This window comes from Mustelus asterias, chromosome 8, assembly GCF_964213995.1.
Source record: "Mustelus asterias chromosome 8, sMusAst1.hap1.1, whole genome shotgun sequence".
Classification (NCBI taxonomy): domain Eukaryota; kingdom Metazoa; phylum Chordata; class Chondrichthyes; order Carcharhiniformes; family Triakidae; genus Mustelus; species Mustelus asterias.
In genome coordinates, this window is record NC_135808.1 from 93,796,036 (window position 1) to 93,823,797 (window position 27,762).

A 27,762-nucleotide genomic window follows, 5' to 3' on the forward strand; every position below is an offset into this window, starting at 1 on the left:
TTTGATGTTTTGGAAGGATAGGCAAAAAGGAAAAGGAGATGGAGTAGTGATAAGGTACATTAATGAGAGATGATCTTAGATCAAAAGATCAAGATGTAGAATCAGTTTGGATGGGGCTAAGAAACAACAAGAGGCAACAAACATTGGTGGGAGTCCTTTGTAGGCCACCAAACTGTAATGGTAACATTGGGCACAGCGTAAATAAGGAAATTAGAACTACATGTGACATACAGTTATAATAGGCAACTTTGATTTACACATCAGCTAGGTGAATTCCTGGGGTATGTACGAGATGGGTTTCTGGAGCAGTACATTGAAGAACCAATTAGGGATTGGGCTATTTTAGATTTAATATTATGTAATGAGAGAAGGCTAATTAATTAACTTGCTCTAAAGGAGCCTTTAGGAAATAGTGAACATAATGTGACAAATTGGTAGATTTCTAGGTATTAATGACATCAAGGGATATGGGGATGGTGCAGGAAAGTGGCATTGAGGTAGATGATCAGCCATGAGCTGATTAAAAGGTGGAACAGGCTCAAAGGGCTGAATGACCTACTCCTGTTCTTATCTCCCTAAACCACATACCTACAAACTATTTTCTACTTTCTGTAAAAGGTACCAATTACAACACACAGGCCTGGATTTTACTGCCCTGCCCATCATGAGAATCAGAGCGGGCGAGGGGCGGACAATGGAAAGGTCCATTGCCCTTGGGCGGGATTTTACGGTTTCAGGACGAGCAAGGCCGTAGAAATCCTGCCCGTAGTTTTATACATTGGTCAATGTCACGCACACCTCACTGTAGGAGCACAACATAACAACAAATCTTGCGGTAACACTAACAAACCACCTGTGATGTTGCTCACTGAGGAAAGCTGTTGAAAGAAGGTGACGTTGGTTGGAATCTTGTTTCAGCTGAAAGGTTTGGGAAATAGTCTGAGAGAGATTAATGCTACAATAGTGAAGGGAATGCATTTTAAAATGTTCTTGGTAAATAAAGCAAATGTGTTCCTTACACACTGAAGAAGAAAATTAGAATGGTTCCTCGAGTATATCAGTTACGTAAGTAAATGAACTGATTCTTCATGAGAGCTCCATGAACTCTTCATGAACTCGAATCTTATTCTTATCAGAGACATAGGCCTCTAATGGAAAATGTTACACATTCAAATGCAAAACACTGCCAAATAACTAAGTTTAATCACTTTCTTAATAATTTATGTAACCTTTAATGGCCCAGAATTTCCTTAGGACTGCTCCCAATCTGTCGGCATAACTATGATAAAATGCAGCAGAAAACCCACTTAGTGCAAAAAGGCGTTTTCTGCTCTACATCCAGCATAATTATGGTCTCAGGTTGCCCCAAATTTACACAGCTTTTCCCAAGGTTTGTTATTTGAGTGATGCTGTATTTATGGTGCATTCTGAAATGGGAGATGTTCACGCTGCTTTTAACCTGCACTGGTTGTGTTGGCTATTCTCTCTACACAGAGTACTGGGCTAATGGTAAGATACTTGGTAGTGTGGATGAACAGAGGGATCTGGGTGTCCATGTGCATAGATCCCTGAAAGTTGGCACCCAGGTTGATAGGGTTGTTAAGAAGGCGTACGGTGTGTTAGCTTTTATTGGTAGAGGGATTGAGTTTCGGAGCCAGGAGGTCATGTTGCAACTGCACAAAACTCTGGTGCGGCCGCACTTGGAGTATTGCGTACAGTTCTGGTCGCCGCATTATAAGAAAGATGTGGAAGTGTTGGAAAGGGTGCAGAGGAGATTTACCAGGATGTTGCCTGGTATGGTGGGAAAATCGTATGAGGAAAGGCTGAGGGGCTTGAGGTTGTTTTCGTTAGAGAGAAGGTTAAGAGGTGACTTAATAGAGGCATACAAGATGATCAGAGGATTAGATAGGGTAGATAGTGAGAGCCTTTTTCCTCGGATGGTGATGGCTAACACCAGGGGACATAGCTTTAAATTGAGGGCTGATAGATATAGGACAGATGTTAGAGGTAGGTTCTTTACTCAGAGTAGTAAGGGCATGGAATGCTCTGCCTGCAGCAGTAGTGGACTCGTCAACATTAAGAGCATTCAAATGGTTATTGGATAAACATATGGATGATATTGGAATAGTGTAGGTTAAATGGGCTTTAGATTGGTTTCACTGGTCGGCGCAACATCGAGGGCCGAAGGGCCTGTACTGCGCTGTAATGTTCTATGTTCTATATACTTAAAATGGTTGCGGAGAGAGCAGGCATGCATTTGTCAAGTCGCTACCACTATTTTAAGTGGAACTTGTTCAGCCTGGCATGTATACCAGGTGGTAGTATAGAGTCAAACAGTTTTAGAAAGTTGCTGAGTTCCCTAGAAGTGCAAGAGTTAATCGATGACACTCTTATAGCATTCCGAGCTCCTATAGTAAACTCCTTAAACTTGATGAATAGAAAGGCTTATGCTCTATGAATGTACAGATTGTGCGCGACCAGATGCAAAGGACTCTGCATGTCATGGCCAGATTTCTTGAAAATTGTCATGGTGCATTAATCTCCAGGAATTCTGCCCTCCCCGATCTTTGTAAAGAAGAATCTGAAGCAACCAATGGCTTGTGGGGCACAAATCATGCCCCCTTGCCATATGAAAACGACCTGGCCACAAGCTGCAAGAACAGGAGCTTGGGAGTGCTGCAAGGCTGCACGTACTTCTAAAGGGGATGCCATAGGGAGATGTATGGAATTCTTAAAGGGTCACCTTTGCTAACCATGTTGAATTTTTTAGGATGCAAAATATTTGTATCCATTTTACCTACTTCTGATGCGTGCTAATGGGCAGCACGCATAGCGGTAGCTCTGCTGCCTCACAGCACCAGCGACCCAGGATTAATTCCGGCCTCGGATCACTGTCTGTGGAATTTGCACGTTCTCCCTGTGTCTATGTGGGTTTCCTCCCACAGTCCAAAGATGTGCGGGTTAGGTTGATTGGCCATGCTAGATTGCCCTCAGTATCAGGGGAATTAGCAGGGTAAATACTTGGGGTTATAGAGATAGGGCCTGGGTGGAATTGTTGTCATTGCAAGCTCGATGGACCGAGTGGTCTCCTTCTGCACTGTAGGGATTCTATAATTCTTTGATTCTATTCCCACTGGTTCAGTTCTGATTTGGTGTACTTTGATGAATATAATATTTGTGCCCGTCAAATTGTCAGATGTCCGAAGTTTGAACCTTGCAAACCTGCATTAAATATACTGTAATGTATACTATTGGATGCATTTTACCAAACTGCTCTCAGCATGGAGATTCTTGTTTAATAGGAAAGTAAATTGGAGAGGAAAACAGAAATGCTGGGACTACTCAGCAGAGCTGACAGCATCTGTGGAGAGAGAAACAGAGTTAATGGGTGGGATTTTCCAGCCCCGTCTACTGTCAGGATCGTCCAGTCCCGTCACTGCACTTTGAGTTAGGCTGCCAAATCTCCTGCCTCAGGTCCTGCCATGACAGGGCCAGAAAATGCTGGCCAATGTTTCAAGTCTGCGATTGTCATCACAAGTGGGAATATTCAGAAATGTAATATGTTTTCAGCAAGGGAAAGTGGGGAAGGAAAACGAAAGAGAAGATCTGTGATAGAGTGGAGGCAGGAAAAATTAAACGATAAAAGGTTTCTCAGTGCAAGGCCAATGGAAATGAGGGGGTGAGAGTCTGAGTAGAAATGGATCATAGAATTTTTGCACGCAGGGATGTCAAAGATTGAAATGTGTGTCCCTCGCAATCCGTCTTGTTTGAAGGCAATTGCGAAGAGGTCTAAGAGAAGTTGTTCAATGTGTAAGCTAATGGAGAATCCAAAGTATAAATTGTTGAGTCATTTTTCTAGCATTCATGATATTTTAATGATTAATTCAAGTGACCAGCATATTGGAAGATGGGAACTCTGACATGTGCACCCATCAAGTGAAGTCAGGAACCTTGACTCACAACAACTACCCTTCCATTTCTCGTGGATGATTTTGACTGCCATATGAATCTGTCCGTTAGGTAGCCAGCAGCGAAATATGAAACAAAAGAGTGAGGCACACAGTTCCGTAATTACAATGCAACCATTCCACAGGATCAAAGGGACTCTGCGTTGTCATGTTGGAATGGAATATAACAAGTCCAGGTCTCATTGCAAAACTCTTGGACAAAATGCTGTGTTGATTTCTGTGGAAAATCACTTCACTGCAATTGGAGTCTGATTTCGGATGCAGCAGGCGGTTTCTCAGACATTCTGACCTTTCAAAATGCCTTTTCATGAACTTATTGTGGGTATAGTCCTGCACAAGGCATTCACACACATGTTTGCATGTTCGTTACTTCAGATATCCAGGTTTCTCACAATATCCGGATGGAACTATCCTCTTAATTGCTACGGCTAGAGACCACAGATCTAGAAGGTAGCTACGCATCTGGTTTTTTTTCCCATAGTTCCTATTGTCTTTGTTCGCTGTGGAACACTTGTGAGTTTTCAAAGGTTCTGGTAGTAAGAGAGTTCCTAGATAAAATTAAAGTAAGGACTCTTCAATTTTGAATGGATTTATAGGTGTGTTTTAATGTTGTACTCAGCAACAATAACAGAGGTGGTTTTTCCTCATCATATAGTCTCCCATTTAAAAATGATAATTGACTTCAATTAATTGCTGTTATTTCAGAATCATAATAAAATTGTCCTGCTTGCAATCCATTGCTACCATCCATATAGACTTCTTCACCCACTGCAGAAGGATCTCCATCCTAATTGAAACTCATTCAGAACATTATCTAATCATAATGGTTCTGAAGAATCATAGTTTCCATGTTCCTTTACCCAAAGATCCAGAAACTGCCAGCATCTCCTGGTGGCTGTGTAATGGTGCTTAGTCGCTATTGTTTGGGTATGTAAATTATGCATATTTGACTGCCACTGAAATCTGTGAAGTTTTTCCTCCATTAAATACACAGTAGATCGCAGTCAAGTTAGTGTCGACAGCTTTTGTAATTCAAGCACTTTTTTATTGAGCATTGTTCATGGGAGGACATGAGGATTTTTTTAACCCGTCTTGCACACCAGACATGTTCACATTGGCCTTTCATGCTGATGTCCTGTCCTTTCCTCATCATTACTTTGTATAAACTTCACCTAAATGCAGCAGAGTAGTTCTTTTGTTGGCCCATTTCAATTCTAATGTTATTTGAAGTTTGGTTTATATATAGTAATGCACTTCCATTCTGCAATCTTGCACTGAAGAAGTCCTGCCCTCTGCAGTAGTCTTCCTGTTTTCTCACACTGTTAAATCAGAGATGACTTTGGTATATCCTGACCAGCAGACATAAGAATGGGCTTGTGTCAAATGGCAATGTGTTATATCCAGAAACACCTTTTGAGGTTCACTTTAATCTATGTAGCATACAGTAAAATACGCAGCTGAAATTTAGATCCGTGTCACCTTCAGATTGCCTAGAAAATTGCAGAAGCATGTGGCATTGTAAGATTTAAATTAAGATTTAAATCTTAATACACAGACTTGATTTATTTTATGTCAAATTAAACCAAAGCATACAATTGCAATTTTGGTACTTCAAGTTGGAACTCTCCTATTTAATTGCTGTATCTAGAGACCAAAGATCGAGAAAGTAGCTGCACATCTGAAATCTGTAAAATTTAAAAAGATAAAGAAGCTGCAAGTCCTAAATCAGTGCTTCTTAGATTTCCCCGCTACTGTATACAGATTACTTTACAGCTGAGAGTCTAAGCAAATGATCCATTCTCAAAGTCTCTCGTTGAGTGACTTCACTCGAAACACCAGATAGTCTGGGCCCAATTGCTTCAAAATGGGCTTTACACACTACTTCCCCAAATCTACCACTCAGACATTCCTCAGGTTTTAGTACTATTTGCCATTGTGTGTTTCTTTCAGTACCAAATTCTTTAGGGCTAGTGTTTCTTTAGCCATTCATCCAAAATACCCGGTTTTGATGGGAAATGACGTTTGCCCTCCTACCCCTCTCGAGGTTTCGGTTTTGTACCAGGTTTCCAGTGCAAAATTTAACTTTGTATAAGATTTAAAGATCCTGCTATGATAGTAATACGAAAATCAAGGAGGTTTCCAAACCATTCATAATGCCTCTGGTGCTACCTAGCAAGGTTGCACGCACATTGCTCACAGCTTGTAAGCGAAAATGCCATAAGAAGCCTATGATCTGGCACAAAACCAGCTTTTCCCATAAGCATTCAACAAATTGTTTGTAACTGGTTCAAACTTAGCACATTTGAAAGGTGTCAGATTTTTCTTGTAACCAAACCTATGTTAAAACAAGCTGGCATGATGCCAGACCATAGCAAGATCTATATGATGTGTCATGGCCTCCTCTGCTGTAGCTGTAAGGAATCAGCAATGTTGTTCCAGTTTCGCTTTGGATTCATATAGGTAGAAGGTAGGAGAACTCAAAAGTATTGGATTTTTAAAAAGCGTACAATGCATTAGGCTTTTCTCATTGTTATTTCTCATTCCTTATGCTTACTTCATGCAAATTCTACCAACTGTACAATCCTAACGTGATCAAATTTGAATCATTTAGATTTTAATTATTTTTCCTTACGTAAACAGCAGGTTTGTGTGTATGTTGTATCTGTGCTTCAACTGAGGCTGTAAAAGGTTGATGGCAGAATCTCAAATTGATAGGTACAAGACTGATTTCTTGTAGGTGTTTAGGGGAACATGCTGTTCCCATACTTAACATTGTATTAAAGTTTATCTTACCAATTGAGAAATCCTGTGGGAACCATTGAATAATCTTCAGTAAAATCCAGCAATCTGGCTTCCTTTTTATTATTATAATATTTACATTTTAGAATCAACAATAAATACAGATTTTCCTTTGAATTGCTGATCATGATGTGATGGATTTGTGGCAGTAGATTAATTAAAACTTGCTTCTAAAGACTACTGCCTGAAATCCACCACAGGAACAACATCTGTATTTCTGTCCCCCAAAAAACAGCAGGAACCCATAAGGCCTGCCAGAAGCTCAGTTCACCACAGTTGAATCTGGTCAAGCTGCATAACTATCATCCTCCAACAATCATCCTCCATTTACCATCCAAAACACCCCCCCCAAAAAAAACAAACTGCTGTCACTAGATTAGGGTTGGGCAGAGCTGCTGAAATGTATTCATGGGGCAGATAACACACGGGCTTATTTTCTGTGTTACTACCGATTCTCCTCACGAATACTAATCTTTTTCATCCTGTAAGATGTTAGCTGTGGTAGCACTCTTGCCTCTGCATTGCGAGGTTACGAGTTTAAGTGCCACTCCAGGGCTTGAGCACAAAAATTAAGGCTGACACTCCAGTGCTGTACTAAGGGAGCACTGCGCTGTCGGAGGTGCCGTCTTTCAGATGAGACGTTAAACCAAGGCTCATTCTGCCTGCTCAGGCAGACGTAAAAGTCCCACGGCACTATTTCAAAGAAGGATAGGGGAGTTATCCCTGGTGACCTGACCAATGTTTATCCTCAATCAACGTGACAAACCTCAGATTATCTGGTCACTATTACATTGTTGTTTTGTGGGAATTTGCTGAATGCGATTACTTGTTGTGTTTCCTACATTACAACTGTAACAACACTTCAAAAGTAATTCACTGTCTGTGAAGCACTTTGAGATGTCTGATGGATGTGAAAAACGTTGTATAAAATGCAAGTCTTTCTTTTCTTTGGGGCTTCAGTCAGAACTTTTGCTGTTACTTTTGCTGAGCCCTACTTCAGTGTACTGCTCCCCACACCCACCATGAAGAGGCAGAGGATGAAGATATAAAAGAGGTGCATTTGGAGGATCTTCAAGTTGGACGTCAGTCTCCCTTCCTACGTATGGACAATCACCCACCAGGGTCTATAGAATATATTTATTGTTTTGCTACACAATGGAAATGGACTTGCAATGTCTTATTTTTGAATTTTATAACCCGTCCTAGCATTTCCCTGAATTTCTGTTAGGGAGGATTTGAGGAAAAACTTTTTTACCCAGAGGGTGGGGATGGTCTGGAATGCACTGCCTGGGAGGGTGGTGGAGGCGGGATGCCTCACATCCTTTAAAAAGTACCTGGATGAGTACATGGCACACCATAACATTTAAGGCTATGGACAGATGCATCTGCACATGACAGTATCAGCAGGAATGACTACCGCATAATCTTTGTGAAGACAAATCCCATTTTCACACTGAGGATACTTTCCATCATGTTGTTTGACACATACTAAATGGGACAGATTTTGAACAGATCTCACAACTCAAAACTCGACAACCATGAGGTACTGTGGTCCATTAGCAATCTTAGGGCCTCACTCTACCATTACCAAGCCAAGGAATCAACCCTGGTTGAATGAAGAATGCAGGAGGACATGCCAAGAGAGCATTAAACATACTTAAAAATGAGGTGTCGACCTGGTGAAGCTACAGTACAGGACTGTTTGCATGCCAAACTGCAGGCTAGATAAAGCTAAGGGATCCCACAAATAACAGGTCAGATCGAAGCTCTACAGTCCTGCCACACCATGGATGGTGGTGGACAATTAAACAACTAACTGCAGGAGGAGGCTCCACAAACATTACCATCCTCAATGAGAGCAGAGCCCAGCACATCAGTGCAAAGAATAATGTATTTGCAACAATCTTCAGCCGGAAATGCTGAGTAGCTGATCCATCTCAGCATCCTCTGGAGGTCCCCAGCATCTCAGATCCCAGCCTTCAGCCAAGTTGATTGACTCCACATGATATCAAGAAATAGCTGAAGACACTGGATACTGCAAATCCCTGACAATGCCCAGCTGTGCTACTGAAAAATTATGCTCCAGAAATAACCACATCCCTAGTCAACCTATTCCAGTACAGTTACAACACCAGCATCTACCCAACAACGTGAAGGACTGTCCAGGTACGCCCTGTCCAAAAAAAGCAAGACTAATCCAACTCAGCCAATTATCACCCCATCAGTCTATTCTCAATCATCAGCAAAGTGATGGAAGGGGTCATCAATGATGCTATTAAGCAGCACTTGCACATCAACAACCTGTTCACTGCTGCTCAATTTCAGTTCTGCCAGAGTCACTTGGCTCCTGGCCTCATAACAGCCTTGGCCCAAATTTGATGATACAGTGAGGGTGACTGCCCTTGACGTCAAGGCAGTGTTTGAAAGTGGCATTAAGAATCCCTAGCAAAATTGAATTCAGTGGGAATCAAGGGGAAAACTCTTCCCACTGGTTGGCGTCATCCCTAGCATAAAGGAAGATGGCTGTGATGGTTGAAGTTCAATTGTCTCAGTCCTAGGACATTCGGCAGAAGTTCCTCAGTGTAGCGTCCTAGGCCTCGGTCTTAAATGGGAGACCTTTTATTTTGAAACTTTGTGCCCTAATTCTGGATTCTCCATGAGTGGAAACATCTTCTCAGCATCTGCTCTGTCAAAATCCCTTAGAATTTTATGTTTCAACAAGATCACCTCTCATTCTACTAAACTCCAATGAGTATAAGCCCAACCTGCTCATCTTTTCCTCATAAGTCAACCCCTTCATCCCAGGAATCGGCCTGGTGGACTTTCTCTAAACTGCCTCCAGTGCAAATTTCTCTCTGTTTAAATAAAGGAGACCAAAACTGCACACTGTACTCCAGGTCTCACCGATGCCCTTAGAGCAAGAATTGCCCACTTACATACTCAATCCCTCTTGCAATAAAGGCTAACATTCTATTTGCCTTCTTAATTACTTGCTGCACCTGCATGCTAACATTTTATTCAGTACAAGGACTCCAGTTCCCTCTGTACTGCAGCATGCTACAGTCTCTCTGTTCGTATCCTCATCACAATTTGCTTCCCTACCCTATCTTTGTATCATCAACAGATTGGCTACAATACAGTCGTGCCCTTCATCCAAATCAATAATATTGCATAAATAGTTGAGGCCCCAGTGCTGATTCCTGTGCCACTCCATTAGTTACAGTTTTCCCACCTGAAAACGACTAACTTATTCTGTTTCCTGTCCGTTAGCCAATAGAATCTTCCTCCAAGCTATAACATATCACCCCCAATACCATGAGTTCTTAATGTATGAGCAGTAATCTTTTATGTGGCACCTTATCAAATGCCTTTTGGAAATCCAAATACCCTACATCTACTGGTTCCCTCACCCAGCCTGTTGGAAACATCAGTATAGAAATGTGGCATTGTCAAAACAGAAGCAACAGATGGAGAAACTAGGAGACTGGGATAGAGTATTTCTAGAAAGGATTGCAGGGCAAAATATAGTCAGGGTAACTGTAGAAATCAGTTGGTTTACAGTAGACATTGATTGATAGCCTATCCCCAGAAATAAAAACAGAGACGTTGAGGAAGACTATTATCATCTGTCTCTAAAGGCGGATGAGAATGAAATGTGGACAGCTTCTGCATCTCTTGAAGCGCAGATGGGTAACTGCACCCCTGACTTTAAGTTATTTTAGTTATTTTAGTCCTTGTTTCATTTTTTAGGTTTACAAAATTCTCATTATTACAGTCTATTAAATCAGAACCAAGAACCAATTTTCTAATCAGTACACTGATCTGGACAGGGATTCAGCTGCCTTTTATTGCTCACCCTCTGATTATTGTTCTCCATTCAAAAACACTCGGTTCTAACTGTTGTCATTGAAATCCCAGATAATCTCTCCAGGTCAAAGGACAGTCAACCATAACTGCAGCAGTTAAAAGGTTCTTCGGATTCCTGTTGTCAAATATCGCTCTGTTTCACTCTCTGCACTAACTGATCAGTCCACCTCTTGGCATTACAAGCCAGAAAGACATAGACTGAAGGTGTTTAATCTGATCTTGGAGACTTTAAAGCTGCAACTTATTTAAAAAAGAAATACAGCTGCGTGTTCAGGATAAAGTTGCTGCAATTTATTGAGTGTTCGCTAATTTTTGTGGTGAAATATATCATTAGTGAAAGCCTCCACCCATTTTTTTTCCAGCATGCACTTATACTCTCTCCATTTGAATTTGCATACCTACTAAACCTAGCTCGTTCAATTATGCTGTGATCAGTTTGAAGTAACAATAAAATGTACGCAATTTAGACTTCGTTTGCTGGAGTTTGGGAGAGGAGAAGGGAGTGAACTGCATTTGGAGGATTCTTGTTTCGACAAATATAGAGCAGTATTATATTTCAGCCTGTTCAACTGCCAAAGCAATTTAAAAGCAGATTTGTATCAAAGGTAAAATCACATAAACCATCTCTCGGCTGAAATAATCTTTGTTTCATTCAAATGTGTGATTGAATCACCACTGCGATATCATAATGAGCTGAACAAACAAAAAAGTTTGAAATTGTTCGTCCGCTGTTTGAACACATTGGTTAACCGATTTGCGTGGCGCACTGGTTAGCACTGCTGCCTCACAGCGCCAGGGACCAGGTTCGATTCCAGCTTGGGTCACTGTCTGTGCGGAGTCTGCACGTTCTCCCCGTATCTGTGTGCGTTTACTCCGGGCACTCCAGTTTCCTCGCACCGTTCCAAAGACGTGCTGGTTAGCTGCATTGGCTGTGCTAAATTCTCCCTCAGTCAAACCCAAACAGGCGCTGGAGTGTGGCAACTAGGGGATTTTCGCAGTAACTTCATTGCAGTGTTAATGTAAGCCTACTTGTGACTAATAGATAAACTTAAACTGAAGTTCCTTTATGCGCTACGTTTGCAGTCATTAACTGGTTAAAATCATTAAGGCTTAATGTTGGAGCCATTAAAGGTGATATGTGGTAGGTTCTTTATATTTCTTACAAAAACTTGTCTTTGAAGTAATGAAACAATATTTACTTAGCGCCATTGGCAGCTTTGAAAGATATCAACATGTATTGATTCAGCCATTGCATTTCAAGAAACTGGCAGTTGAGAATGCTGAGAGCATACACTGCGAGCAAGTTGATGAACGTGAAGTAGGATCATCAGCAAAAGGGTGGATAGGGTTAGATGGTGAGTAAAGGAGATCATCAATATGAAGAAGAAACAATGAACTTTGGAATAAATGAAGAAGTGCTAATGGATGAGCGAACAACTACAAAACAGATGAAGTGATTTTAGAGGACACTATGAACGCAGCTTTGATGAGAAACTGCATGATGGCAGCATGGTTGAAAGTGCCAGACTGGATCAAAGACTTCAGCAATGTTCAGCGTAACAACAGATTATTCTCTTATATAACAGCAAAATACTGCAGATGCTGGAAATCTGAAATAAGAACAGAAACTGCTGGATTAACTCAGCAGGCCTGGCAGCATCTGCGGAGAGAGAAACACAGCTAACGTTTCAAGTCCATATGAAGAGTCCGACGGACTCCAAAGCTATTCCATTGGGCCGGAGTTTCAACATCAAGCATGGGAGGGAAGAGGAAGGCTTGGAAAATCACAATCCTGGAGATCACGTTGGCATCCTGACAGCTTTGGGTTTCCAGAGGGACAGCAGGTGGGAGGGAAAGGGGTACTATGGTGCATCTGAAAGACACTGGGCTGTGATCAGGATGATTCCAGCCCTTAGAAGAATATTTCTGAAGAAATGTTGAAATAACTAAGCTAAGTTTGTGCGTGTTAAATCTGTGATTGATAGAGAACCTGAGTGTGTTTAAGATTGGAGCTGGTTGAATCAACATTGATAATGGGAACTATCTGGAGATGTGTAATACCTTGCAATGTACTGACATTGAACCATCAATTTACACTCTTTTCTGTCCCCAAATTAGGGGTTTCAGATCCGGCGCCCCTTTGCCGATTGTTTACTTTTCTGTGTGCCTCTTTTCCTGCAGGGATTAAACATTAATAATAGTGCAGCAAATTTGACGAGTCCTGAAAGTGGTTAATTTATCTCCCAAAACATGTCTGACCCAGTGGTCATATATCATTGAAGTGTCTACTGGCAGAAACGTTATTACGTTTAACATTTCTTTAAAACTGGAAGAAAAATATACAACCTAACATTTTATTTACTACGAAAATTCTCTACATTGGAGTTACAATTCCGATTAGATTTTATAGTATCTACTATTCTACATATAATGTCATATTTTGTATTAACCAGCTCACTTTTTAAGAATCAGTGATCAATTGTTGATTGCTTTTTCCCTTTTGGAGCTGGTCTTCAATTGGATTATTTACCTTACTTGGTTAATTGAGAGAGGGAGTATTTTTAATCAGATCTCATCTTTTTTTTGTAAATGGAGGATGTCCATACTTTAATGTGAAATACACAACTCCTAATTGCAAGTTCTTGCTCTGCAGCAGCTTACTTTTCTTTATTTCCATGTTTTGCAGGACATTTGGGCTTCCAAGACAGCTTTGTCACATCAGGCGTGTTCAGTGTCACTGAGCTAGTGAGAGTGTCACAAAGTAAGTGGAAACATTTGATATAAGCATAGATGTGATTCGCAAAGGTGCGGATGAAATTTCAGTCGTAGTTCAAATAGCTCATTTAACATCATTTAAATAACTAAATATCATCCCATATAAATATATTTTTAAAAAGCAGTTACATTTACGGGCACAATGGTAATGCTGGTATACTTTCTTTGGTAAATCATTTTCTCCGCCAAGGCGGAGGGGGGGGGGGGGGGGGGTCGATTGGCAACTATCTCCAATGACTTTATGAATGCAACTTGGTAACCATCCCAAGGGAGTGACTGGAATTCCTCTCTCATGCACTGGTGATGCAAAGCATGTACCAAGTACAGAAGGGCATAGATCTTGCACTCACTTTGCATTTTAAACACCTCTCCAAGTTTTCTGCTTGCAAGTAAACTACTGAGTGATTTGCTAGGCCATGTCAGAGGGCAATTAAGAGTTAACCATGTTACAATGGATCTGGAGTCACATGGGTAAGCATGGCAGATTTCCTTCCCTGAAGGGCATGAGTGAACCAGATGAGATCTTATGACAATTGACAATATTTTCATGGCCATCATTACTGAGACAAACTTTCAATTCCAGATTGAATTCAAATTCCGCCAGCAGCCGTGATGGGATTTGAACCTGTATCCCCAAAGCTTTAGCCTGGGCCTCTGAAATAGTAATCCAGTGACTTCACCACTATATCACCACGTCTCTGGTGCAGAGAAGTTAAATCTATACTGCCTAGATCCTTGATGCCACTGGCTTATTTCAGGATGCCACGGATCACATAAGTAAGATAAGAACATATGAAAAAGAACATAGAATCAGAGAAACCCTACAGTGCAGAAGGAGGCCATTCGGCTCATTGAGTCTGCAGCGACAACAATGCCATGCAGGCCCTATTCTCGTAACCCCACACATTTACCCTGCTAATCCCTCTAACATACACATCCTGGGACACTAAGGGTCAACTTAACATGGACAATCAACCTAACCTGCACATCTTTGGACTGTGGGAGGAAACCGGAGCACCCGGAGGAAACCCATGCAGACAGTGACCCAAGCTGGGAATCGAACCCAGGTCCCTGGAGCTGTGAAGCAGCAATGCTAACCACTGTGCCACCGTGCCATCCGAGCCAGTTTCACCTGGTCCAGTAAGGTGTAACCTCTGCACACAGTCAACCTCTTCCCAGCCTCTATCCTGCTCTGTTAGCTCTGGTGTTGATGGGGCTGGTCAGTGATGACCCCAAACTATTACTGGTCTGGACTTTCTGATGGCGGTGCCATTGAAGGTCAAAGGGCATCGGCTGGGCATTCTCCGGTGTGAGATATTCATTGGCTGACATTTGCGTAGTGCGAACATCACTGTCATTTTCTTTCTTACATCTGGGTGATGCCTGGTTCTTGCAATGCTGGCAGTGCTGCTTCGTTATCAGAGAATAATGGAGCTGAACAATGTGGAATTGTCAGCAAGTGACATTTCTGACGTCGGGAAGGTCAGTGTCGAAGCAGCTGAAGATGGTTCGGACACTTTTGCGGAGGTGTTACCTTGATGTCCTGGGGCTGCAATCACTGGGCCCCTGATGGTGCGCTAGCTAGCGGCAGAAATTGTAGTTTTCCTTGCCATCGCCCACCTTCGCACCTCCAGCCCTCCTCAGGAAATCAAACCGTCCTCTTTCCACCACGGGGATTGGCAGACTCCTGGCTCACCTCACAGCTCGTACAATTCAGTGGAAGAAGCGGCAGGAATCAATTTTCAGTAATCAGGAACTGCAGCTGCTGCTTCAGATGACATCTGCACATATTCTGTTCGTGCCCAGGCTAGCAGCACATCACACAAACCACAATGGGAGTGCAAAAAACAGTATGCAAATCAGGAAAACTTGGAAAGCCCAGCCAGGTCCCTTCTGGCCACCAGAAACACAGAATGTTGACAACGCAAATCAAGTTGGGCTGCTGCTGCAAAATTTCATCCCTCAATATGCAGGAAATCAGGGATGCAAATTTCACCTAAGTAAACATTGTCATATAGCAGGCTGAAGTTTGAACATGCTGCCTCAATTCACTATTTTCAGCCTCTTGAAGGCTATACTTTGAATAAGTTCACTAAGGAATTGTTCATGCCCCAAGGGGTTGGCATATTTTCAGTATAACATGTTTTTTGCTCCCAGAAACAATCTTGTTCTTTTAAAATCAGAGGTTCATTATTTTACTTTGATATCATCAGAAACAGAGTTATGGTCTTGAACTTAATTTTGCTTAGCTGCATACTAAATGTCAATCATACTCGCTGAGAGCAGTGCCCTAGTTTTATTTATGCATTCAGCCCCATTTCAGAACAAGAGCACTTGCTCCCATCCAAAAACCAGTTTGATTTCTCCCCACTTATATTATTGCACGTACACATTATTCTCCCTTTAGAGCTCCAGATTCTCAGCTGAAGTCTTTTCTCTTTTATGCTACAGCACACACCATTGATCTAAGGTGACTTTATACTCTTTTGTCCTGCAGCCTGCTTCGCTAATCACCCTTACAAAGCCCACAGTAACGAAACAAAAACACCTGAATGTGTTCATTGCTTATTCAGACAAGTGAGATGGCATCCTCTCCTGCAGCAAGCTATTGCACCTGGATTTTGCCACTGAGCATTTTCTAACTGACAGCTGTATTTTTCATGCGAGGACTAGTCCCCCTCTGTTTTCTCCCCACTCCGTGTTATTTTGAGAACAGGCCTCAACTGTTGCTGTGAGTGTGAGCAAACTGACAGCTCCCCGGTCCCTGCCTACATTATTATGATACAAAAGAAAAACAGAAAATACTCAAAGTACAATCTGCCAGCATCTGAGAAGAGATGCTTGACAAAAGGTGGTTAACATTTCAAGTAATATTTGTCAGAATGGCTCCAGGTTCTGGCATTTATGTGAGTAATAGACACCACAAGATTCTGCACTTCCAATTGGCAGCTCCTGGGTTTCTATGCTTATTAATTTGCCATTTGTGTTTTTCTATATGCAGTCTATATTTTGCCCTTTGGTTTCCTGTCAGCTGGGACTGATCCCATCGCCACCTTAAGGAGTTAAAAAGCAGCCAAAGCACACATGCCCCTTCCTGCACCACGACAGGAACAAGAGCAGCTCGCAGTTATGTAGTGCTCTTAATGTCAGACAATGTCCCAAAGTGGAGGAAGAAAAGAATAAATGCGCAGTTGTTGGTTGAACGTTTTTCATTACTTCACAGCTCACTCCTGCCTGCTGGAATGCTTCAACCTAATTGCCCAGTGCTTTCCTAAAGCTATTTGATTTTGTCCCTTCATCATGGTCCCTCTCAATACCGTACAGTGTTGATTAGACACTAGTCTTATACACTCCTCTGGCAATGTTTTTTAAAACTCTTCCTCCAGGGAGTTACCAGGCCTCCAATTTGGTGCAATGTCCAACAAAGCAGCTAGGAACGGGATTCACAGAATGAAGGATAGTAAGACAGTGTCTCACGATATGATAGCGCAATTTCTTAGTGCCTTTTAGCATCGTACTATGTAGTTAACGGCCACATGTGCAATAAAGTTTGCTTTGAGGTTGCACTAGACAGGAGTAAAATCTCTGGTCTGTATTTACCATTAATTGTAACTATCCAGTGACCCCTGCTGGAAGAGTACATGTGTGTGGACACCTGGACACTGGATTAAGCACCAGTGCGACCTCTCCCGCAGATCAAATTGTTTGTGTTTTTTAACCCCACAAATATTCTTTATTTGCTCAGTTTGTGAGGGACATTACATAACAGTTAAAATTTGATATTATGTAAGATGCAAGACAGATCAGTTCCTTTCAATGTAGTACATGAAATAAGAACAAAACAATACCTGGAAAAACTCAGCAGGTCAGGCAGCATCTGTGGAATGAAAAATAATTAACGTTTTGGGTTGATGGTCTTTCAATAGTACATGAGGTGCCTCACCACACCTGCCATTGCAGGCTATATTTACAATATACGTTTTCATTTCATGTCAAATATTCTCTGGTGCATATAGACCGAGGGGTGTTTTACATGATTTACAGCTCCTCAGTCTGGTCTGGTGAGAGATTGAACAAACTTGGATTATTTTCACTGGTGTGTCGGAGGATGAGGGGGGGACCTGATAGAGGTTTATAAGATTATCACAGGCTTGGATAGAGTGGATAGTCCGTGTCTTTTTCCCAGGGTCAAAGGGTCAATTACTTGGGGGGGAGCATAGGTTCAAAGTGAGAGGGGTAAAGTTTAAAGGAGATATAAGGGGCAAGTTTTTCATACAAAAGATGGTGAATGCCTAGAACGCGCAGCTGGAGGAGGTGGTTGAAGCAAATTCTATAACAACGTTCAAGAGGCATCTGGATAGATACATGAATAGGCAGGGAATACTGGGATATGGACCACGTAGAGGAAAGAAAATATTAGATCAGAGAGGCATCGGTGTCGGCACAGACTTGGTGGGCCGAAGGGCCTGTTGCTGTGCTGTACTGTTCTTTGTTCTTTGCTAAACCTTTTTGTTTAGGCGGAGAAATGTAGCATGTAACTTTTGTCATTTCAGATCATTTATATCAGCATAATATGTTTGAAAGCAGATGAAACAAAAGATTCACCGCAGTGTTTTCCTTTTTTTATCCAATCTCCTGGCTTACAGCCATTTTGTACACAATTGAAAGGGCAGGTGACCTGTACACGGATTTAGGCAGCACGGTGGCACAGTAGTTAGCACTGCTGCCTCACAGTGCCAGGAACCTGGTGTCGATTCCCAGCTTGGGTCGCTGACAATATCAATGAAAAACTAATAGCTTCTGCAAAAATTGGAGAAGGCGTCTTGTGTTCACAAGCATTGCGCAAGAAAGAAATGTAAGCACAGCAAGAGAATGAAATGATACATGGTAAGGCATGACATTGTCTGGTTTCCTCCCACAGTCTGAAAAACATGCTGGTTAGGTGCATTGGCCATGCTAAATTCTCCCTCAGTGTACCCGAACAGGCACCGGAGTGTGGCGACTAGGGGATTTTCACAGTAACTTCATTTCAGTGTTAATGTAAACCTACTTGTGACACTAATAAATAAACTTTTAAAAAATGGCTAATGGGAGCTGAGCAATTGTGATCCAGTAGTAATTCTTCAAACTTTTGAACTGTGTGAATATAACCTGGCCTGCACATGAAGTCTCCACATTATGCAGTCAAAAACTGAACATGTTTATCTGCCCCATTGCTTTGCTACCATGTACTAATGGTCCAGTACGCTGCGCCACAGCATTTAATTCAAATCATTTGTTTTTAAAACAGTACATTTTGTGATCTTGTTTCTGTTCTACAGGTTAAAACACAAAGACAATTGCTACTGTATTACAAAGAGCTGACATTTCAGTATTAAATGAAAGTTCCACTGAATGTAAAGGTTATTATAGAAAGCAAATTCTGTGATTGACAGAAGCCACCTTTATCAATGTCAAAAGATCAACAAGTGCTTGTAATTGTTCTTCAACAGGGCCAACCATGGCTCTGTTGGTCAGAAAGAACCTTTGCTTTAATCATTGACAATCAAGATGCAGAAGCATAAGTAATAAATTCCCACCATACTGGACCTTTCATCTCCATCCATAACAGCCAACTCGATCAATAGTCTTTTCAGATATATTTTCAATGGGAGCTCATGCTTGACACAGTTGCGCTGAATTTCCCATATCGTATTCAGCAGTTTTATCTCATGAAATTCACCAGCTTATGTCTTACCTCAGGGAGGTTACTCAGCAGTCAAGCTGTCCAGATGATGGTGTCACCAAAGAAGTGGTTTCCATCTCTACCATTTATGTATGCTTTTTGTTGCGGAATAAATTTCCAGAGGAAGCCTCAATTATTTTGATATCTTAGATGTTGTATCTTTAATATTGGTAGCCATCAGCACCTCAGAAATAATGATTTCTGAATAGATAAGGAGCAGAGTTTCAATGTTCATCATCTTTTCAATGTCTGTTTGATCTTTATCCACTTCATGATCAAGTTACAGACTTAGATGCATACTTCCTATACCCAGTAAAGATTCTAGATTATCAGATAGCTCTGCTTTCCAGACTGGTTCTAATAGATTCGAGGATATTGATCTGCAGACAATGTCATGCCTTGCCATGTGTCATTTCATTCTCTTGCTGTGCTTACATTTCTTTCTTGCGCAATGCTTGTGAACACAAGACACCTTCTCCAATTTTTGCAGAAGCTATTAGGTTTTCAAAGATATTGTCATCAATATTTTTGTGCATTTACTTGAATCTATGAGTGTAGAGATTTGAGATATCAAATTTCCATGCAAGTCCCAGCAATGTGGAAACACCATTTCCTCTTTGTTTCTTCCCCTTCTCAGGGCCCCATCATATGTACCTTAGATTGCATAGATTCTCTGTTCTGCAACTCCCCTCCTGAGCTTTCACCTTCCTCTCTTTGTTAAGATCTTTTTTTACGGCTATAATATAAAATATCCTTCTTTGACTTGGTGTCCACTTCTGTCACGTTAGGCTTTTATGAAGTGCACTGGGGCATTTCTCTACCTTAACCACACTATATAAATGCCAGCTGTTGCGTAACTATCCTGAACAGGAAATTGTTACAAGTCCACAATTTTGTTATGATCCTGGTCAAGGCCAGTAACTTTCTGTTTGAAAGATGAAGAAATCTAAAATCCCAGTGATTTATGGAAAGAATCAAAGAATTGTTGCAACCCAGAAGGAGGCTGTTAGGCCCATAAGCAATTTGCCTGAAAACCATTTTCCTGCCTTCTCCCTATAATCCTTCACATTTTTCCTTTAGACATAACAGTCCAGTTCCCTGTTAAATGCCTCGATTGAACCTGCCTCTACCGCACTCTCAGGCAGTGCATTCCAGACCCTAACCCCACCCGTGGCCTGAAGAAGTTATTTCTCATAACGTTTTTGTTTCTTTTGCTAATGTTTCTAATTCTCAATCTTTTCATGAGGAGGAATAGTTTCTCCCTATCTGATCAGTCCATAACCCTCATGATTTTGAATATCGCTATCAAATTTCCTTTCTGCCTTTTCTTCTCGATGGAAAATAAGTCTAACTTCTCCAATATGTCTTCATAACTAAAGTCCCTCATCGCTGAAACCATTCTAGTAAATTCTTTCTGCACTCTATTCAATACCTTCACATCCTTCCTAAAGTGTGGTGCCCAGAACTGAACGCAATACTCCAGCTAAGGCTGAACTAGTGTCTTATACAAGTTCAATGTAACCTCTGCTCTTACACTCTCTGGCCTATAAATGCAGCCTGGGATACTGTACACTTAGAGGTTTAGAGCTTTACAGCATAGAAACAGGCCCTTTGGCCCAACTTGTCCATGCCACCCTTTTTTTAAAACCCCTAAGCTAATCCCAATTGCCCGCATTTGGCCCATATCCCTCTATACCCATCATCTTTTCCCAAAGGTAGGGGAGTCTAAAACTATCTAAATGCTTTTTAAAAGACAAAATTGTACCCCGCCTCTACTACTACCTCTGGCACTACTACCTCTGTTCCAGCCACTCACCACCCTCTGTGTGTAAACATTGCCCCTCTGGACACTTTTGTATCTCTCCCCTCTCACCTTAAACCTATGCACTCTAGTTTTAGACTCCCCTACCTTTGGGAAAAGATAATGACTATCTATCTGATCTATGCCCCTCATTATTTTATAGACCTCTATAAGATTACCTCTCAGCCTCCTACGATCCAGAGAAAAAAGTCGCAGTCTATCCAACCTCTCTTTATTGACCGTGCTCTCAACCTGTTCCATTACCTTCAATGACTTATGCATATATACGTTCAGGTTGCTCTGCTCATGCACCCACGTTAAGAATTGTGCCCTTTGTTTTATATCGTCTCTCCATGTTCTTCCTACCAAAATGAATTACCTCACATTTCTGCACATTGAACTTCATTTACCTCTCCACCTATTCCATCAACTTGTCTAGATCCCTTTTAAGTTCCACAATATCCTCCTAACAGTTTACAATGCCTCCAAACTTTGTATCACCTGCAGATTTAGAAATTATACCCTATACAACAAATTCCAGATGATTAATATATACCAGGAAAAGCAAGGGTCCAAGCACTGACCCCTGGGGAACACCACTACAAATCTTACTCGAGCCTAAAAAACATCCATTGGCCACTATTCTGTTTCCTATCACTCAGCCAATTTTATGTTTATGTTGCTATTGTTCCTTTTATTCCATGAGCTATAACTTTGCTCAAACGCCTGTTATGTGCCACTGTATTAAATTCCTTTTGGAAGTGTATGTACAGCTGCATTGCCCTCAACCCACTCAGTTACCTCTTCAAAAAGATCCAGCAAGCTAAGCATGATTTTCCCTTGAGAAATCCATGCTGACTTTCCTCATTCAAGTGCATTTGTCTATGTGACTACTAATTCTGTCCCAAATTATTGTTTCTAAAAGTACATCCCCCCACACCACTCACACCCACTGGCCTGTAGTTTCTGGGTTTATCTTTACATCCTTTTTTGAAGAAAGGTATAACTTTTGCAATTCTCCAGTTCTCCAGCACCACCCCTGAGTCTAAAGGAGGCTAAAAAATTAAAGTTAGTGCTCCTGCAATTTCCATTCTCACTTCCCTCCGTATCTGTAGATGCGTCTCATCTGGTCCTGGTGCCTAATTAACTTTAAGTACAGATAGCCTGTCTAATACCTTCCCTTTATCAATGGTCAATCCTTCTAATGTATAAATGACCTCCTCTTTACCATGTCCCACATGGCGTACTCTTCCTTGGTAAAGACAAAGTATTCATTTAATATCTCAGCTATGTCCTTGCTTCTATCAGTAAATTGTCTTCCTGGCACCTAATTGTCCCTATTCCTCCTACCATCCTTTTATTATTTATATGCTTAAAGAATAATTTGTGATTCCCTTCGATATTGGCTGCCTTCTATATTCAGCCTGGTTCTTGGTTATATTATCCATCTGACATCTGTCATAGGCACACTTTTCTTCTTTATCTTAATCTCTATCATTGATATCTGGGGAGTTCTGGATTTGTTTGCTCCACCTGTCCCTTTCGTGAGAATATACCTTGACTCTGCCTGAGCTATCTTTTCTTTGAAGGTAGCCCATTGTTCAGTTACTGTTTCTCCTGCCAACCCTTGACTCCAATTTATATGGCTCAGATCCGTTCTTGCCCCACTGAAGTTGGCTTTGTCCTTTTCCATCGTCAGTCTAAACCTTATGTAACAATGATCACTTGTCCCCTAAATGTTCTCCTATTGTTAATTGATCCACTTGGCCCACCTCATTCTCAAGAACCAGATCTTCAGTGCCTCCTGTCTCATGGCACTGGTAACGTACTGCAGTCAAAATTTTTCCCAAACACACTTGAGGAACTTTCCACTCCGCACCTCTCTGTAATTTCCTTGCAGATTTGATCCTGTACAAGTCAAAGATTCCATGGTTGAAAAAAATTTTTTTTATTATACAAGAGTCAAAACAAAGCAAACAACAAATACTATCTTAGATAATTTCCTATATTTAAAACTGCAAATTTGCCAATAAACAGGAAAATTACAGTCAATTATAAACTATAAATTACACATTTAATGGCATATGCAATTAAGATAGATCTTACAAGTTGACTCAGCTGTGCATCCAGTATATATGTCATTAATCTCAATCACAAAGTCCTTCAAAACTCTGCCTTCCTTCCGAAGAATTTCAGCTTCTCTGCTATCCTGATCCTCAGTGATCACCAGTGCATAACCAACCCAAGTTCCATTGGAACCAAATCAGTGGATAAATCCCCAGGACCGGACAGGGTATTCCCACGGACCTTGAGGGAAGCTAGTGTTGAACTTGCAGGGGCCCTGGCAGACATATTTAAAATGTCAGTATTCACGGAGGAGGTGCTGGATGATTGGAGGGTGGCTCATGTTGTTCCGTTGTTTAAAAAAGGTTCCAAAAGAAATCCGGGAAATTATCGGCCAGTGAGTTTGACATCGGTGGTGGGCAAGTTATTGGAAGGTGTGATAAGGGATAGGATCTACAAATATTTGGATAGACAGGGACTTATTAGGGAGAGTCAACATGGCTTTGTGCGTGGTAGGTCATGTTTGACCAATCTATTAGAGTTTTTCGAGGAGGTTACCAGGAAAGTGGATGAAGGGAAGGCGGTGGATGTTGTCTACTTGGATTTCAGCAAGGCCTTTGACAAGGTCCCTCATGGGAGGTTAGTTAGGAAGGTTCAGTCGATAGATATACATGGGGAGATAGTAAATTGGATAAGACACTGGCTCAATGGAAGAAGCCAGAGAATGGTTGTGGAGGATTGCTTCTCTGAGTGGAGGCCTGTGACTAGTGGTGTGCCGCAGGGATCGGTGTTGGGTCCATTGTTGTTTGTCATCTATATCAATGATCTGGATGATAATGTGGTAAATTGGATCAGCAAGTTTGCTGATGATACAAAGATTGGAGGTGTAGTGGACAGTGAGGAAGGTTTTCAAAGCTTGCAGAGGGATTTGGACCAACTAGAAAAATGGGCTGAAAAATGGCAAATGGAATTTAACGCAGACAAGTGTGAGATATTGCACTTTGGAAGGACAAACCAAAGAAGAACATACAGGGTAAATGGTAGGACTCTGAAGAGTGTAGTTGACCAGAGGGATCTGGGAATACAGGTACAGAATTCCCTTAAAGTGACGTCACAGGTGGATAGGGTCGTAAAGAGTGCCTTTGGTACATTGGCCTTTATAAATTGGAGTATCGAGTATAAAAGTTGGAGTGTTATGGTAAGGTTATATAAGGCATTGGTGAGGGTGAATTTGGAGTATTGTGTACAGTTTTGGTCACCTAGTTACAGGAAGGATGTAAATAAGATTGAAAGAGTGCAGAGAAGGTTCACAAGGATGTTGCCGGGACTTGAGAAGCTGAGTTACAGAGAGAGATTGAATAGGTTGGGACTTTATTCCCTGGAGCGTAGAAGATTGAGGGGAGATTTGATAGAGATGTATAAGATTTTGATGGGTATAGATAGAGTGAATGCAAGCAGGCTTTTTCCGCTGAGGCTAGGGGAGAAAAAAACCAGAGGGCATGGGTTAAGGGTGAAAGGAGAAAAGTTTAAAGGGAATATTAGGGGGGGGGGGCTTCTTCACGCAGAGAGTGGTGGGAGTGTGGAATGAGCTGCCGGATAAAGTGGTAAATGCGGGGTCACTTTTAACATTTAAGAAAAACTTGGACGGGTTCATGGATGAGAGGGGTGTGGAGGGATATGGTCCAAGTGCAGGTCAGTGGGACTAGGCATAAAATGGTTCGGCACAGACAAGAAGGGCCAAAAGGCCTGTTTCTGAGCTGTAATTTTCTATGGTTTCTATGGTTCTATGGAATGGTCTTCAAAAAAGGCACATGACTGGAGAACCTCCTCAGCTCTGCCCATGATGGTCTGGGTGATGTAGATCCCCCAACGTTTTCGTCAAGTAACAAAATGAGCTGTAACAACTGTATCTTTGTACATTCTTTGCTTTTGGATCTGGCCTCCGTCGTCTTTAGTCTGCCTGTACTGCACCACTGGACTCAACATCTGCATCCGAACTCTGGTGGCTCTGTTGTTTATTTATCATTTCAGCTAGACCTTTTGGTTTCCAATCTCAGTCTCTTTAGAAAAATAGAAGCTTTGCCCGCAGATTTCACACACAATCTTGGTGGACCTTTTCTTCCCTATTATTTAAAGGGTGTGGATTTTGATACTCTCAGTATTACAAGATATTTTTACATGGCAAAATGCATATTTTTCTTAGAATTGATTGTATAAAGATTTTTAGATCATGAAATGTTTATTTTTTTCCCAAGGGGGCATGGAGGACAAATGAGGACTTAGAAGTGCATGGTTGATCTGAGGGGGCATGGGAAATATATGGGGGGGCATAAGCATGTCTTGGGGTGACATGGGCAATCTGAAGATACATAGTCTGGCATTCGGTGTGAATGGGAGGTGAGGGCTGAGGTTTTTGGGGCCTTAAAACACCTGAGAGCTGGAATACTGTGTTGGAGAACCAAGCTGAGCCTTCTAACTGGACCATGTCTGCACCCAAACCCATATATCTAATCAATTCAGCCAAGAGGCAGATCCTGATGGACACTGCCTGGTCGAACATAGACTGCCCACTCCAATGCAACTCACAAACTACACTGCCAACCCAACCCTGGTGTGAAATGACAAAAATGGCGTGTGATGTCACACATGGATTGTGTGCGCAGTTTATGAGCTGCAAAAATGCACAGGCAGATTTTCCCAAACACAGGAACATTCAACCCCAATACCTAAAGGGAGAGGAAAACTGGGACAGAAGAATCGTGCATGTTAATGCCCTGATACTACATTGTTTGCAGCTGCCATTCTGCACATACAGAGTACACAATCTCAACTGGGTTGTTAGGGAGGAGTGGCATAAGTGTATATTCTAAAATGTATACAAGTTCCTCCCTACCCCATTACAAGTATTTTATCATGATGTGTAATCATTTATTCATTTTGGAATCACTGCACTACAGTACAAAACCAACGTCTGGCCTGATATCTAAAATTACTGGCAGTTATTGACCAAGCAATTGAGTTCCATTTATAAACCACCAACTTCATGGACATTTTTGGGAAGCTCGAATAAGTTATTGATTGAGAAAGGTTTCAGTAGAATGTGGATGTATTGCAAAATCAAAGCCTGATGTAATGTCGCTGCAAGCCACCCATAGCATAAATTCAGATAGATAACCTCTTCATTGTCCAATACAGTCACAAGTTAGCAGAATGAAGGTGTGATTCCTTGGTGCCTACAAGGAGTCAAGACCAAATAAACTTTTTAGATTCAATGGGTTTGGAGGATTGGGCAATAGATAGACCACGGCAGATGTGAAGCACTGAAGTGGCACAACAGAACTAACAGAGGGGTGAATGGGAAACCACCTCAGTAGTGGGGGAGCAAAATAGAGGAAGGAGAAGAGAAACCATAGCAGGTGGAAAGCAAGAAAACCATCCTGGGGGAGGTGAAAATACAACTCAGAAGTGGAAAATCTCATCTGGGATTGAGGGCAGAAGAGCAAGTGCCTCTTCAGGAGGTGGCAAGGTCTCGCCCAGAAGAGAGAAGGCGGAAATGCACTTCTGTGAGGAAGGGAATTGTACAAATCCCGAATCCTGCAATTCAGAGGAAACTTGAGAACAGTTTCCGCTTTGGCCGCAATTGGCGATTCAGGAACAAATTGTGCTCAAAATTGTCTTAGTTTTGAGAAGTGTATTTCTTTCCTTCCTCGAGTTTCAACTTAAACTCATTTGCATATGACAGAACATAAAATCAGCTGTGAAACAGTGCAATCTGGCAGCATTTAAAATATTAACTTCTATTTAAAAAAATGAAACAATTAATTCTTAATCTAAGAGATGTAACTTTTGCAGTTTGATTAACATAGCTGAAAGAATTAATCTAAGAATATAAGCATTTGTAATTACAATGTCAATCCAGCACCTGTGAATTAACTGATTTTATGAATTATTGAAATTAAATGTACTGTGCCATTTTTTCAGTTACATTGGGGTACAATAGTGTGTTCCTTAGTAAATGTAAAAAGACCTTATATGGCAGGAGTCCCATTACGTCATTGGTGGCGGATGTGGTGGAGGAAGTGGGGGGGAGGGGGGTGCACAGGCAATCAAGCGGTGAAAGCCCACCGGTATGAAAGCCGTTTTGGGGCTCCCCCCTAGGTTCTCTGCCCCCGCTGCCATTCCCACCTGCCGAAAATGAGGACGGAAAATACCCCCCAGTGAAAAGGTTTTAAAATGTATTTCTTAGTTTCCTCGTTCCCAAAAAGAACCAACTTAATGTTTAGATCCCCCTCAAAGGCCTGCAAGCAAGTGTTCTTGGAGGAAAATCACAATTCACATGAGGTCCTGGCCAGTTTCATGGGCAGAGCCTGATACTGTTGTGCTGTTTCTTAGCCTTATACAAAAGATCGTGGTTACTCAGTTTGCACTGAAGATAGTTTCTGCTTAAAGATCTACTATCTTTTGCATAGTTATGCCAATTTCCTGTAAATTGCACCAAAAAAAACAGTGCCACCAAGTGGAAACTACACCCCAAATTTTTATGATTGAACATTGGAAACGTCAGGGATGCAACAGCAGAATATAGTAACAATGGAAATTTCTATCATTGCACCACCTAAAGGTGAACAGACATTGTACGTAAACTTTTGTAATGAGAAAAGTCATTGATAGAGCTGGGCATAGCAGTTTTCAGCGTATTTTTCAAATGGAATTCTGTCAATCTACCAATCCATACACACCTACAATGATGCATACAAATAATA

General features: G+C 41.5%; 1 protein-coding gene across 13 annotated transcripts in view; it reads left to right on the forward strand.

Moving 5' to 3' along the window:
- The window catches only part of nfia (nuclear factor I/A), a 460,777-nt gene that overhangs the window by 268,688 nt on the left and 164,327 nt on the right, over positions 1-27,762 (forward strand). For all 13 annotated transcript variants that reach the window (XM_078218530.1, XM_078218532.1, XM_078218523.1 and 10 more), the window contains one exon: positions 13,321-13,395. In XM_078218530.1, coding sequence (XP_078074656.1) covers positions 13,321-13,395 — 75 coding nt within the window. The remainder of the gene's footprint in view (positions 1-13,320; positions 13,396-27,762) is intronic.